The 16,524-nt window shown below is 37.5% G+C and overlaps 1 protein-coding gene across 1 annotated transcript in view; it reads left to right on the top strand.

Moving 5' to 3' along the window:
• The window catches only part of OSTF1 (osteoclast stimulating factor 1), a 45,841-nt gene that overhangs the window by 12,876 nt on the left and 16,441 nt on the right, over positions 1 to 16,524 (top strand). Inside the window, exons 2-3 of the mRNA XM_011377898.2 lie at positions 7,981 to 8,027; positions 15,236 to 15,286. Of these exons, the coding sequence (XP_011376200.1) occupies positions 7,981 to 8,027; positions 15,236 to 15,286 (98 nt within the window). The remainder of the gene's footprint in view (positions 1 to 7,980; positions 8,028 to 15,235; positions 15,287 to 16,524) is intronic.

Below are 16,524 nucleotides of genomic sequence, written 5' to 3'. Positions count from 1 at the left end.
GCATCCAGGGTGTTCAGAGTGTGGGCCCTGGAGCCAGGTAGCCTGGGTTTACACCCCATTTCTGCCCTTTTGTAGCTGTGTAGACCTGGACTAGTTATGTACCCTCTCTAACTTCAGTTTCTTCAGCTGTAAAATAGGGTTAATAATGTATTGAAGATTAAATGAGTTGCTGCTTGCCCACGCTCTGCGTGGTGTCTGACACGTGGTAACTGTCCCATAAACGTGAGTATAGATGGGTGATTTCATTTTGAATTAGGGATTTTGGTGTTAGGGGATTTTCTGTCTCAATCTTGGATGTATAGATTTATTTGCTCACTTAGTCATTTCGCATAGGAAGAGGCTGAGACTGAGATTGCTTTTGGGTCAGTGAGAGGCAGATTTGGACCCACAGCTCTTCACAATATACCATAATGCTCCTGTGGTCTGGCTTGTTACTTATAGAAAAAGGGACCATAGGCTAGAAATCAGAAAATTTTTTCTATAAAAGGCCAGGTAGTAAATATCTTAGGCTTTGTGGGTCACAGATGGTCTCTGTGACCCACAATGGCTCAATCCTGCTGTTGTAGTTTGATGGCAGCCATAGTATGCAAATATTGTCTGTTTCCAATAAAACTTTATTTACAGATGCTGCAATTTGAATTTCAGATAGTTTTCATTTGTCTTGAAATATTATTATTTTGATTTCTCACCCCCTCTACTACACTAACCATTTAAAAATGTAAAGCCATTCTTAGCTCACAGGTTATACAGAAACAGGTGTTGCTGTCATGAGCCAGCCCTTGGACTCATTTTGCCTTTTGCAGAAGGTGGCGTGACCACTGTAACCTTTTTTCAGTGAAATTCCAAGGACTGAAATAATTTTTTTTATTATTGATTATTATTTATGCCTACAGCACCTGGTCTTCCTAGGTGGTCCCTCATCTAATTACTAACCAGGCCCGACCCTGCTTAGCTTCCAACATCAGACAATCAGGCTTGTTCAGGGTGGCATGGCTGTAAACCATGGACCGTGGCTCCACTGGGGAGTGAACCCAGGAACCTTCTGTGTGGAAAGCTGACGTGCTAACCGCTATACTATGGAACCATGTCCTGAAATAATTTTCTTCCATTCATCCCTGCGGTCTCCTCAGACTGACTTTGGAAGCAGTTTGTCTTGGGGTGAAGGGTCTTTAGGGGCCATTGCCCCCTCTCTAATTTTTAGCCAGTCGTGACATAGCTGGTAATGAACATGTCGTTTGAAATTTTGAACCCTGCTCTTTGGGACTTTTCTATTGCACCATAGAGAAGAAATAAAAATAACCTGCAATTATGGCTCCTAAAGATGTAAAAGTAACTAAGTTTACTGAAAGGCACTGAAAAGTGTAAGCAAAAGAAAAAATGGATAAGAAAGGCACACTGTTAATAAACAGAACCCTCTTGTCAGAAAATACACTGGCTACTGTTTTTAATGAGTCTGCCATTCCTGCAGCTGAAATCAAGACACGTTTCAAATTCTTTAGGTTTCATTTTGGATTGGGTAAGGGGAAGCCACAGGGAAGTGGTGGTGTTGGAGTAAAGAGAGATAAAAATATTTTGTTCATAGTCATTTTTATTAGTTATAGCCTTTAAAGGTATATATGAAAATAGAATTCATTGGATTTGAGAGAAGAAACTTATTCTTTACATCAGAAACTCTTGGACATTGCTACATTCACATAATGATTTTCTTTGCAAGTGTTATAGCCTCTGTGTTTTATTTTCAAGAGCAGTGGGCTTTTGTGGAATGACATGAATAGAAAGAGCTTCACCAAGAAGGCTGTTCTGAGCTAATCACCTCTTTTATGAGCTTTTGGAATCCATAAAGCCCAGGGAGCTCTGTGTAGACCCAACAGAGCACAGCTGTTTCCTTTCACTCCAGCAATCAAATGGCCTTGACTCGTGGATACGTGGATACTATCGCATAGACGCTTTCTGTTTTGGTTTTGAGCAGAAAACATCCTGTTACATGTTTAATGGAATAATTTAAATATGCCTAGTAGAAATAATACTTTTACTTTGAGAATATTCAGAGGGGGTGACACTTTTTAAAATACACACAGCATGTAAATTAAGTTAATAGTCCCCATGTTCTCTTAGACAAATGTGAGAACTATATGGATATGATAAATTCTTAGTTTTCCATGTTTTTCCTTTGTTCAGATAATTCTCTTCCTCATCTTTCTTTTTGAAAGCTCTAATATTGGTTATAATCTATATGTTTTTGGGAGAGATAGGAGAATGTTATTTTTTATACGCTAGCGGAGTTTTGAAATTCACCAAACAGAGGAAATAGTACTTATTCTTTTAGAGTGTTTTGTAGCAAAATTCCTGATTTGATCAGATAGTCTGAAGGAGTGGCTTTCAAATGTTTTTTGACCTCGATCTTCAGTAAGATACATGTTTTACTTAATGATCTGGTACATACAAACACACACTAAATATAGGGGTACATAGTAGTCTACTGTAGCCTCAAATTTCTTCCTAAATCTGCCATTCAGCTTTGGCCAACTGGCCAAATGGAGGAATGCCTACTTCAGTGTCATTTCTGGCACACCTAGACTTGTACTAGAAAAAGGATTGCAGATTGCATAGGAAACCGTCTTGTCTAACCAGTGTAGTGGCACCAGTAATGCAAATGAGACATGCCATTTGAATTTATTGTTATCTTAATATTCACTTTGAAAAACAGGTAAGCACTCTAAATGTAACTTATTCCGAATGTCCTGTTTTATGCTTTATACATGAAAATTCTCTCAATTGAAAGTTTAAATGTATTTTTATTATTGGAGAGTACAATGTTGCTATAATTGATGATTGTGAGGCTGCAAATTTTATATGTCCAAAAATTATTATATAAATAGTAAAAATTATAGATATAGATGGAGAGTTAATGTTGAGAAACAGCAATTGCTAATAATTTTGGGGCAACCATTGTGTCCTTTGTGTGAGTGCCGTTAGTGAAATTGCATCATTAGCATTAAGCAAATCTTCAAGCCCAGATGAAGAGGAGGTAGGTCTTGATCTCAGCCATTTTCTATTAGGGAAGAAGGAAAGCTTACTAAGTTGGTGGCAGTATCACCGCAGGCGACAGCTAAGCTGGCAGAGCTAGCACCAAAATATTTTTCTTTTGCACAGACCTCATTTGAGAATGTTTACTCAGTTTCACACAAGTCTCATCAGGCTGCTGTTGATAGTGTCAAAGAATTATGTTAAAAATGTTGAGACTCAGTGTACTCTACAGTGACACTGCAGTGACACTGAGCAGTGACACTGTCCCAGAGGGGGTCTCTTTATACGTAATATCTTAGTCCTACAAAAGATACAAGGAAGGTTTTCTAGTTATGTTCCTTCCCCCAAAATGAAATTTAAGATCTCAACGGCATGGTGAGACAGATAAAAAATGAATTAATGCTACTGCTAAATGATTTTCAGTAATGGTTGTACCAGTTTACATGCCCACTGGTGGTGTCTGAGAGTTCTGCTTGGTTGTTCTATATGTTTCTTAACACTTAGCATTGTCAGTATTTTTAGATGCAGCCATCATAGTACGTATGTAGTAGTTATAGTCATTTTAAATGAAGTCCTAAATGTCTCATGCTTCCTGAGTTCTTAAGCAGAACATAAATGAAATAATTGGTCTGTTATAGACAGCTAAGGGTCTGATATTCGAAAAGTCATTTCTCTTTCTGTATATTCTTTGTCTGTCCATTATAGTGAGAAGTGCTTTTTTAATGCTGTCTTAGTGGCTGACTCTAGAAGCTTCTCTTCCACTCCTTCCCCAACAGAGAATTAAGTAGCTTAGAAATTTTATGTTTGAGTCTGTAAGCTGCAAGTTCATCTGGGTGCTATTTCAGGGCCTTAGAGGTATAGCAATCCATACTCTGTTTGCAAACCTCAGAAACCAAATTCTTTTACCCTTCGCCTGTACCAGGCCCAGTCTAAAAACCCCTTCCTTCTAGCTGCCTCAGCTGCTGTGGACAAATAGTTTATTGATGTATGGGGTGAGCCCAACTCCAAAGGCAAATAGTGTTTGGCTGATGACTGACTACAGAGGACTTCTCTACAGGGGCAGGGTGAGGTTGCAGAGAAATGGAAAGGGTGTGACTGGCAAGGCGAGGAGCCAGCACAGTGAAAAGGCAGCAGGGACCAGCTGCTTGGGGTGTAATGGGAATTTACTTACCTTGTTTACATCAGGAAGCCAGTTCTACTGAAATCCTTAATACCATTCACATGCTAGTTCATGTGAGTTCCACATAAAGCATCAGACAAAAGATTGGGCCTCTTTCCAAACTTAATTCAGGGTGAATTCCAAGGTGATTTCAGGTAATTCACTCAGTCTTCTTAGCTCTACTTTTCTCTCTTTGTTATGTATAACCAGACTTCCATGAGAAAATGATCAAGATGGATGGTGCCTGAAGAAGGCATCTAAGTTAGCCTCCCCTGCATATGCAAGAACATGACTAGTTTAAATTTGTGAATCTGCCTTCTTTAAATAAATTTGGAATTGATCAGTGTCTGCCCTTGATGATTTATTAATATGTTTATTATTATTTTTTTTGATGTCTGCAAGGACAATACTGTAGAAACAGAGTATCTTGATTTCTTGTATACTTTTAGAACATCACTCACAATAGAGTTGAAAATGACCAGTGTATTAAGTATTATTAAACATTATTCTTTTGAGAGACTATCCACGGTTGGTAAACTGTAAACATGAAAGTCATCTGGTTTTGTTTTTTTTTTTGTATTTTTTTTAAATGCAGTTCTTTCATATCCTCTGGTTGTTCCTTTTGTATTCTTTCATTTCTACTTGACTTAGTTTTGAGAATGGAATAAATTAAAGCCCAGACTTTTATAATATAGAGAGTAAAAGGGATCCACAAGAGGGAAATGTCCCAACATTAATTGATAAATAGGATTGTGTGTGTGGAAGTATTTCTACAGCGTTAAACAAAGAGAATGTTCCTTTGTATAACAGCCTAAAGAGTTGCCTGACATTCAAGTGTTTATCAAAATGCAAGTAAATCTCCCACTTCCTTTTAGTTGTGAACATTTTAAAAAAGACAATCACAGAAGATATAATTACAAAAACCAGCAGCTTTGTCACACTCCAGGTATTTTTTTCAAATTCTTTATACTGAATTTTATTTACGCTTATTAACTTGACATTGGATCTTGTTTCCAAAATTCCCTCAAAGGAAAAAGAAAGTTCTGTCAGTATTGATTTTGGTCATGAGTTGACTGCTTCCTGTATAAATTCATGTTGGAAAGTTTGGAAGTAATCAAGATAGTCTCCCCTCTCAGAGAGAGCCAATCTAATCAGCAGAAAATACTCTCCTGGCAACTCCTCCTTCCGCTTGATGTTTCCTTTCTCAGGCCTGTGGGTGAGGGTAAAAAATAAACTCCAAACAAAAAAATTTCACCTTTTCTTCAGCTTGTTAACTTCCCTAGGTAGAACAGAAAAGAAGTGGCACTAGAATTCATATTGCAAAAATCGTGTTTTCTTGCAGACACACCAACGACAGGGATGGGATCTGAGCTGCTCTTCTGTATTAGGACATTTTAGAAGAAATAATGCTTCCCCTTCCCCCATGAAAGTACTTTTATTGTTTTCATTGGTCATAAAAGTAATGCATTCTCAGTATAATGAATATAGAGAATACATGTAAAGTAGAATGTGAAGTTTCCCCATAATTGGTGCTGTCATTTAAGATTGTGTGTGTGTGTGTGTGTGTGTGTGTGTGTGTGTGTGTGTGTGTTGTCAACATAAAAGGGATGGTACTTGGCATACTGTTCTATAACCTGCTTTTTTTCACTGAATGTTTTTGCTTTGTAGGCTCTTGACTATGCCAGTATCCTCCCTCCCTCCCTCTCTCTCTCTCTCTCTCTTTCTCTCTCTCAACTTTATTAGCATTAATTAATGCTGCATTTACTCCCAGCCCATAAGGTTTTGTTTCTCAGTTTCTTTGGGATATCTTTTTCTCCTGTGGAACCCCCTCTTCTGGTTTAGGAACAAGCTGCTCTTTTTCAGCAGGGAGTCATCTCAGTGTGGCAGGGGGAGCTCACGCATGGGTCACTCCACCCATGAACTCTGTAAGTTCTGTGCCACATCTTGGGGGCTTTGTTCCCCTGGATGGGCTCATTGACCAGAGAATCTACATTGAAACCCTTATGTTCACCCTTACTCTCCGCATTTTTAAGCATGTGCAGCAAAAATTCAGCACTCTTTTTTTGGGCCACTGACCCTGCGTCCAGCCCATTGTTTGGGTCACACCTCCCAGCTCCACCACTGTAATGATGGAATAGCACACATTGCTTCTTTAAAGTGACATCCTTCAGATACTTGGTGGCTTTTAGGATGTGTGTACCTCTTGATGGCCTCGGCAGTTTCATGAAATGGATCTGAAGATTTGAACCTCTTGATTTGCATGAGTGTGGGGTTTTCTGGGTCAAGTGAATAGCAAACCATTTTGAGAAGTCAACCTGGGCAGCTTTGGGAAGAGCTGCAATGTTCTTTTTTAATGACTCTATCACATGGATGAGTCACTTGATTTCTAAGGGACATTACATCATTTCCCGTTTTCCGATGTTGTTCAATATGCTAGCCACCAGCCACATGTGGCAATTTCACTTTGAATTAAGTACTGTTTACAGGTCATTCCTCAGTCCCTCACATCACACTTCAGGTGCTCAGTAGCTGTATGCGACTAGCACAGATGTTGACCGTTTTCATCATTACGTAACGTCCTATTGGACACTGTTGTTTTACTCGACTGGTTTTCAGACTTTTTTTGAGTATGTTTCTATTTCTTTATTCATCCATTCCTTATTCATTCAACAAGTAATTATTGAATACTCCCATGTTCTAGGCACTGTGCTAGCAGGTACTTGGATATCTCATTCATAAAACAAAAACACCTACATTCTATCAGCAAAAGGTTTTGAGTACTCCCCAAAATGTATATATATTTATAGCTTGTGTGTTATTCTATTATGCTATTATAAAACATGTTAAAATAGGAAGAAAAATAAGATAAAAGTGTACATAATTTCTGCAGTAGTTTTCCTGTGTTCTACCTTGGAAGCCACTGTTCTGCATGAGGCTCTTGCACTAGGCAGATCTGAACTGTAACCACATTTTAAGTAGGTCGTCCTCTTTTTTATCCCTTCTGAATCTATTTCATAAAAAGATCTTTTTTTGTTGTTGCTATTTATAGGCTTTTTCCTACACTGTCTGAATTTGTTCTTTTACTTACATATTCATTTAGCAAGCATTTATTAAGTTCATACTACGTATATGTTAGGAAGGTGCTGGGAAGTTGAAAAAGTCATGGTTCCTGCCTTCGAATGAGACAGGCCAGCAAATCAGTTATTCTGATATGGGGTGTTATGGAAACGCAGCAGAGAGGCATAAAAAAAGATATTGTTTGGCAGAACGGAAGACAGCTCTCATAAATATGACCTCCTCTTTGCTTAGCTATTGCATTCTGTTTTAGGACTTAATAGAATCACAGATTTCTCCAACAGTACTATTTTTCTCAATGGTATTTTCTTTTCTGTGGAAAAAAATATAAAATCTTAAATCATTGATTTAAGAATATTAAGCCACTGTCAGTTGTCATATTAAGTATCTATGTTAAATGCTCACCTTTCCATTTTTAGACTTAGATATTAGGGTTGGAAGGGCTCTATTTAAGACAGAAGGTAAGCACAAAAAATTATATAGCTACTATTATTTGAGAGGGGGGAGCAAAATCACCACTGATGTGTGTGTGTATTCATGCTTTCATTGAACAAATATTTTAAAAATACCTCTTATGCAGAAAAAGCACTTAATCCCCAAATAAATTTCTCACATAGGCTTTTACTTGGGGAATTCTGAAGAATATAATGGATGATAATATTTAGAGCAAATTTAGAAATGAAAGAATTGATTATGTATTCTTTTTTCCTCTCTTTTAGGGCAAGTTAGAGTGTTCAGAGCTCTTTATACATTTGAACCCAGAACTGTAAGTATTCAGTTTTTAACTTTAAAATTGTCATAAAAAGCTAAGATTTTTTTCTCTGGCCTAAATGTTCTGCCTTTTCTTTAATAGCCCTAAGTACTTCACAGACATGGATGTTCAGTCACTTCCTACTGTAGTCCAGAGGTGTAAAAGCTCAGCCCTTTGGTTGATCTGCATGTCCTTTCATCTGGTGGTCCTGTTGTCTATCCTGTGCTGCTTCTCTCCATGCAGTGACACCACCTGCTTTAAAGTCGCCAAGTGACTTGCATATACCGTTGTCTTAGTCATCCTTCCACTAATTCTCATGGTAACCTTCCCTGATCTTCCCCTTGACCCGCTACCTCAAACTACATTATGATGGCACCTGCCAATCACCCAGAGCAGTTTTTTTTTTTTGTCTCTGCTGTATTCATTTTCCGCTGTTATAGTTTCTGGCGTCCATCCATAAATTTACCCATCCACCCATGGTTTAGAGAGCACTTATAATGTGCCAGACAGTGGTCCAAGCCTTGGGGATAGTGCAGTGACAACAGAAAGGACAGTCTCACGGAGCTCACAATCCCAGTGGGGAGAGACAGACAGTAAGTGGACAAATGGGTGTGACTGTCAGGGACTGGTAAGTGCTATGAAGAAAAATAAGGAGAGTGAGGGGCAATGAGATTAATTAAAGGAGGAAGAATGTTATTTTTGATAGGGTGTTTATGGATGACCTTTCTGTAAAGGTCACATTTGAGTAGAGACCTGAAGGAAGTGAAAGAGCAGAAGAAGCAGCAGGTGTAAGGAGAATGCTTGGTGGGTTCTAGAAATAGCAGGGAGGATAGCGAAGCTAGGAAAGTCATGAACAAGGGAGAGAGAGGTAGTTTAGCAAGGCTGGGTCATATAGGGATTTTTGGGTTCATTTGGCTTTTTCCCTGCGTAAGATGAGAAGCAGTTGGAAGGTTTTGAGTACAAGAGCGATTGGGTAGTTAAGTTTTAGAAGAACCATTCTACCTGAGGTGTGGACACCCATCTAAGAGAGTAAGAATGGAATCAGGGAGTCCAAACAGGAGGCAGAGGAGAAAGAAACCCATTCTAATGGACTTTTCTCTATTACACACTTGAGGTGTGGGCAGCTGGCCTGCTGCTGACTTCGTCTGGGTTTGCCTTGGGCTGTGTGGTCCCTCGAACAAGTGGCCCTGAGCATTGATTCACTGCTATCAGGCCAGGGCCAGCATTCAAACCCTAAATCTGTCATTTATTCACTCTGTGCATTTACTTAGCCTCGTGGCCATCATTTCCCTATATTTGAAAACAGGAGTAATGTTAGCCATCCTACAGCAGAACATTTTTGTGAGCATGAAGTGAGATGGTGCCACTAAATGGCAGTAGGCAACAGCTAGTATGGAGAAAGAGCACGTTCAGATGAGCTCTCCTGAGACTTTGTAAATACAATATTTCTGGGACAAGAAAGAGATTTGGTAATTAGAGGTAAGTCTCAGCTTTTTATTCTTTTCACGAAGAGGTTCCAGTAACATCTCACTCCTGTGTTGTTGAGTGTGGGGAATGGGCAGTGTGTTAGTCTGCTACGGCTGCTGTAACAGAGTACTGCAGACTGTGTAGCTTAATCAACAGAAATTTATTTTCTCAGAATTCTGGTGGCTAGGAGTATGAGATCAAGGTGTCAGCAGGGTTGGATTCTTTTGAGGCTTTTCTCCTTGGCTTGTAGATGACTGTCTTTCTCCTTGTGTCTTCAACATGGTGTTTCCTCTGTACTCATCTGTGTTCTAATCTCTTCTTAAAAGGACACCAGACAGATTGGATGAGGGCCTACTCTAATGACCTCCTTTTAACTTAATTACCTCTTTAAAGACTCTGTTTCCAAATACTGTCACATTCTGAGGTACTTGAGGGTTAGGACTTCAACATATGAATTTTGGAAGGACACAAAAGATAAGGAAGTTTGAGACCCAGACACTGTTGTCTTTGTCTCCTGATGATGGGAGGAGTATTTGGACAATGACTCTCATTGTCCAAATCATTTGTTTCTCAGGTTATTTTAACCCCTGAGGCTGATAGGAGTGGGAAAAGGGAAGTGTGATCATCAACTCTTCCCCTGGGCTGGTCTATCAATAGACCATTTTCTGCTGCCTCCCTACCTCTAGAAAGGGACCTGCATTTACTCAGTTGAGACCTGAGGTGACTTGACGCTTTATCCAAGCCCCCTTCCCTAGTGTCCTGTTTATCATCATCTTTGTCCTTTCTTACTGACCTCCTCTTTCTCCTTTGGTTCTCCAGGACCTTTAACAAATATTTTTGATTGGTTGATGCATTAATTACTTTAATTCGCCTTCAGTTCTGCTCCAGGTGGAGTCTCTCCACTGCTTTTTATCTTAGTTATTATTGAATGCATGGGAGAAAATAGACATTTATTGGATTTTTTTTAATATCCTGTATTTAAAATGTTATTGTATTTTTTAATATCCCTGGCTCCAAGGATCCTAGGATGCAGAGCAATGCCGTTATTATCATGAATGTGTTGGATGTTCAGTAATGACTACTCCACACTCGCTGCCCCCACTCATACTCTGCCCCTTTCTGCCTCCCCTCAATCCAGACATTAAAGGTAGCCTCTACCTCCCATAGGCCTTTCTGACTGGTTAACTGCCCATGCTGGTACCAGCTGTTCAATATTTTGAATATCATCCCAGAACTAGGTTAGTTTTTCATTCTTTTTCTAAATGAGAATTTCTGTTGGAAAATAATGGAAGCTCAGTTTGGTCTTTCTCTCCTGGTAGGATAAATGTATCAGAGTACATCCTAAAGTGACCTGGCCTCCTTAAAGTCATTGGGAGCAGGTAAAATGGAACAGCTGAGCTGGACCCTGTGGGACCATTGCTGACATGCGCAGCGCCCCAGGGAGGCCTGGGTCCAGTTTTCAGCTACTATTCCACCCTCAAGAGATAGAGACAGCAATGCCCAATTCCACGGTTGGTGATCCACTGAACAGGAAGAACACTGGGCAGCTTGTGGCTCCTGGTTCTTCCTGCTAACACATTTCTCCTCTGTCTCATTTGAAGGCAAGGTAGTCCTGGCACCACCTAGCCCTGTTTGTTTTTTATTTCTCACCCAAACCCAATCCAATAAGGTGTCAGTGAGAGACCTGGCTGGACTGGATAGACCAGTGTAAAGACATGCTGATAGAGAAAGAATGGCTGGCGTTCCCTGTGTTCTACAGGTGTAGCATTGATTTTTAAAGAGAAACCAGCAGGACCCTGCTCTATCATGTAATGTGTGCTGGACTTCACTAGGTTTGTAGCACTAAGTATGGAGCAAGGAACCCTAGAATGGGATTCCAGCTGAAGTAGGAGCCCTGCTTTGCCACATACCAGCTGTGATTTGTGACAAGTTCTTCACCCTCTGTAAGCCTGGTTGTGAAATGCTGATTATATTCATGACCCAGCCCTCGGTTGTTGTGAAGATCAAATGATGTTAAATATACTTTGCAAGTATAAGGTGCTGCTGTTGGTTTTGTTGTAATGCATTATGTGGGGTTGGGATGGGGGAGAAACAACAGATATTTTCCATGGCCATCGCCTTTTAACCAGGTCATGTTACCATATTGACTAATAATGGCTATGCATGACCTTCTGTATGAGAGAAGAACATGACTCTCTGTATGGTGAAGAACAGGGGCTCCAAAATCCGACTGCCGTGGTACCAGTCTAGGGTCTACCACATACCAGGTTGATGGCCTTAGATAAGTTTCTCATCTATAAATGTGGTAATTAAGGGTAGCACCCACCTCATAATGTTGCCAGTGAGGCTTAAATTCTTTAATATTTGTAAGTATTCAGACCAATGCCTGGGACATAATGATACTGTAAAATGTTAAATAAAAACGTCTATGGAGAATTTGATTTTTTAAAACTAATTTTTGGGGCTCTAGGTTGATAAATCTGAAAAATTTCATAAGTATTTTGTAGTCTTTCTAATTTTTTAAAATAAAATATATATTTGCATAAACCAACTAAATTAATGCTTTGGGAATTACATGTTACCAAGAATATATAGAACAAGAATGAGAATGTACATTACCAAGTTTGTACTCATCTCTGTAACATCCCAGTGGCTAACAATTTACTTGTTCTGATACCTTGTGGTTCTTCAAGGAGAGAGGAAAGGAGGAATGTGGTTAAAAACCAAAGAACAAGCTGGAAATAGAGAAATGCTTACTTGATTGTGTCACTATCTTCTCATTTCTGTTCCATGAATATGATGCCAGGAATTTAAAAGTAGATCTTCATCAAACAATTTACATTAAGTTTCCTGCAAGTGGTTTCTTAATGGAAAGAGTGAATATTGTAGACAAAAATCTATGCTTTAAAATCATGAAATTACCTTGTTGTCTATACTGTTAGCAACAGTTTGAAGAACTTTGTAGACCACCTCCTGAGCTAGTTTAGGAAAAACTGCCCTTAGTTTCTTTGGAAGAAAATATTTTATGGGTAGTAAGTGGTATAGTGTATTTGGGAGCTATTGAATAAAAAGAGAATAAACAGTCCATTCTCTCTTCTCGGGATGAAAAAATAGTGAGACCTTACTGAGATCAACCGCCTGTTCTTGTTGCCTCAGTTGAAAAACAAGTCTGACCTAATGGTGGCTTGTGGCACTATTGAACAGCAGACATTAATTAAAAAACTAAAACAGCAGTAAGAAGTACCAAAATGATCATACTTAGTGACATTTTCCAAATGATGACCTTTACCAAACCATGCAGGACAAGAATTACTTATATTAAGAGATTTAACTATTCTTGGCTTTTATTGCCCTTTAAAAAATTGAAGTAAAAGTCACATAACATAAAATTAACCACTTTAAAGTGAACAATTCAGTGGCATTTAATACATTCACAATGTTGTCAGCCACCACCTCTATCCAGTTCCAAAACGTTTTTTGTCACCCCAGAAGAAAACCCCAAATCCGTTAAGCACTAACTTCCCATTCTTCCTTTTTTTTTCTTTATGAGAAAGACAAATCATAGGTTTTTGTGTGTGGGTGCTTTGTTTTTCTGAGTTATTTGTTCAATATTTTTTCAAAATTTGCCTTTTGATTTCAAGGGTGAATGATACTATTAAATGAGAAATTTTAGGTAGACTTGATTTCTGTGATTTTAGAAGTAGACCAAAACTTGTAGGCAGAGATGACTTCGATGAAAGCGCTGATTGAGGAGGATTTATTATCAGACATAAGTGAATTTATTGTTAGACATAAGTGGGCAGGGTTAGCTCTTATAAAAGTGCAGAATAAGAATGGCCCAGGATGGCTGTAAGACCAGAAAGATCTCTTGAAGGCATTGAGCTCTTTTAAAACTCCAGGAAACTTAGAGTCATTTTAGAATAATGCTTAGTTTTAACATATATTCTATTTTCCATACTTCTTTACATCCTACTTCATTCTCCCCTCCTATCCCTACTGTCATCTAAAGGAGAGATAGTCAAAGGGTGTTAAAATTGCCAGTGAAAGCTGACCTTACTGTTACGGAGATGGCTTCTGTGTCTAGCTGGGATGCTATCTAACGTAGTAAGCGAGTCTCCTTTCTGGCCTCTCTGAGAATGATCCAGTTCGCAACAGGGAAATAGGAAAGGAAATAGTTTCTCTAATCATTTTCTATAGCCATCACATACTGGTAGTCATATTGATTATAGATCATCAGAACATTTTAGAGACTGATTAGAGAAAACCTTAGAGGACTTAACTTTTTTTCTCCTAAATGCCTATTTCAAATAATATTAAAAAGTATGTCATTGAGTCTTCATTGGTTCAAATAACTTTGCATAGCTTGAGCTATGTGTAAACCTAGTCTCTAATGTAATCAAAATGTAAAACAAAATGTAAATGCAACAAATGCTTCAGGAAGTTGCCTTTTAAAGGAGCTCAGCCATTTTTTTTGGTATCATTAATTATCATTTGCTATTTTTTATATTTGCATTTATAATGCACCTAAATATTCATGTATTGTGGTTGTTTAAGCATGATATAGCTGATGCAGTCTTCATTTATATTCAGGAGGAAATAGTTATAATATAGATCAGCTTTGCAACTAAATAAATTACTAGTGCAGAGTAATATTTACTACCCTAGTCCATGACTGAGAGAGGAGATAAACAAATGGAAAAATAAATGGATGAAATAATTTGTTTCACTAGCATAATTTTTATTTGTATGGAACAATAGCTATAATCAGAAATATCAAAGCCTCCTATTTAAAAAAGCATTTTTCCAACTAAAATTATGTAAGTAATAATAAAATTTTGAAAATTTTCTATACATATTTCTTGCATTATTGTGATCTTATCCTGTGGGAAATTTTGTGCTGTATGTTTTTCACTCATCATGACAACATAAACATTTCTCAATACCTGAAACTCACTCTAAATAGACATCATCCTATTTACTTATAAGGTCATGCTGATAAGTGTTATCTACTGATGTGAAAAAGAAGCTGTTTAATTAAAGTGCTTGGCTTTATTCAGAGAGTTTGTTGGACTTTTAGGTGGTACAGGCCAGTGCACATATTGACTGTAAGAATGTAACCCCTTAGAGTTGCTTATGGTCTGGACTGTCTGAGTTACTGCTTCATATCTTTCAGCTCTATAGCCTTATTAAATGTTGAATTATAAGTGAGAATTAATTATTCTCACTTATAAAATGCTCATTCTTTCTGAACGTAATGGTTTTCTCAAAATAAGCAGATAGCAGATATTGATATGAAAGTGTTTAAGAATTGACACCTAATCATTTAGGAGAGAGCCAAGCTTCTAGTTATTTTTCATGGTTTTAACTCTAGACATTTACCCTTTTATGAACAAATATATATAGCACCTTTGGAATTCCTGCCAGAAAGAAGTTTTATTAATATTCTATTTTGATATAAAAATTCCCAGCTTTCATTGTGGAAGAATATAAGGGGTGTGTGTGGTGGTAGGGGGTGTGGGGGGAATCCTTATTTGTTATATAAATAATTCCTTGAAATTCGTTTGGGAAACATTTAGCCTTCTATATATGTGTTAATTTGTCAATAATGTTTTGTTAAATGGTTTATGTGCTGGTTTAAAACCACATTTTCTATAAGGATGCTTTACCATTTGGAATCTATATAATTATCATAATCATTGTATTCTAATTCATGAAGATACCACATGGAGTCAAACTTTAAATTTTTTTTCTTTTAGCCAGATGAATTATACTTTGAGGAAGGTGATATTATCTACATTACTGACATGGTAAGCCCAGCTAAAATTTTGTACTATAATATATTAACTAAAGATGTATAATGTAAGACTATTTTGTATGGCTATAATATTGTATATTATTTAAATGCGTACCTATACAGAAAAACATATGACCTAATCTATTGATTTTAGCATTATTTGTAATAGCATAAGATTAGAAATAGAACTTATGTCTATCAACAGGAAAATAGTCAAATAAACTTTGGTATATTAGAGTATTCAGCTACAAAAAAATGAGAAATATCTCTGCATACTATAGTGGAGTAATTTCAGTAAACAAAAGAGGAAAAAAAATGTGAATTGTGCGCCTTCACTTATCTAAGAAAAGGTGAGAAGATGTACATAAATCTATTTTCTCCAATTTAAAGGAAAAAGTCCAAGGAGGAGTTATAAAGTAAAATTAAAAAAATCATTTTTTCTATGTAGGGAAAGGAAATGGAGTAGAGGGAACATAGTTAGAAGATAGACTTTTGAAAAATTATACTTGTTTTGGAGATCTGACTTTGGAATCATGTAAACTTTTGCATAGTGATACAATTAAATTAAATTGGTAAAAAGCAATCCCTGAAAAATATAAGCAGAATGAATCAAATGAACTTAATTGTACTCTAGGTAATTGACATAACCACACAGAGAGGAACTATTCTAAGTAACTTTAAACCTTAGCAGTTTGACTGAACAACTCTAGTAGAATGTGGATGAAAGACAAAAAGAACTGCCAAAAATAAAATTGTAAACTTTTTAATTGTGATCTTGTTGGGGAAGTGTTGGTAGCGCTATTCTGAGAGAGTTGCATGTGTATTGTGGTTTAGAGCAGATGAGTCATTAGGTCAGTGATATTGAAAACTGGGATTTTCAACCTACAAGAAAGAATATATAGGTATAAGATCAATGAGGGTAAGTAAAAATCCTTAGATCTGCATTTGAATTGGATGATGTATTTTATCTAAAATAAAACCAAAAATATTTCCTACTCTATTTTTTGAAAAATGGCCAACCCAATAATAATGTTATCTTCCATTAAAAGGAACAGCTCCTTTAAGAAATGTCTGGTACCAGGTTGGGGACAGTTAAAGTACAAGGTAATCCTAAAACATCTTGTTTTTAGAAAGCAAGAAAGCTACCAAAGACTACTTAGGATCACATTGTAAAGACACAGGAACTAAGTTGAAGAGGCTATCACTAGCCAAGGACAGGACAATTTGAGCAATTAGGGCAGCAATTCTCAA

The sequence above is a fragment of the Pteropus vampyrus genome, unplaced genomic scaffold (genome assembly GCF_000151845.1).
Source record: "Pteropus vampyrus isolate Shadow unplaced genomic scaffold, Pvam_2.0 Scaffold324, whole genome shotgun sequence".
In the NCBI taxonomy this organism is placed as follows: Eukaryota; Metazoa; Chordata; class Mammalia; order Chiroptera; family Pteropodidae; genus Pteropus; species Pteropus vampyrus.
The sequence above is the reverse complement of the archived record's forward strand: the minus strand, read 5'-3'. Positions and strand labels throughout refer to the sequence as shown.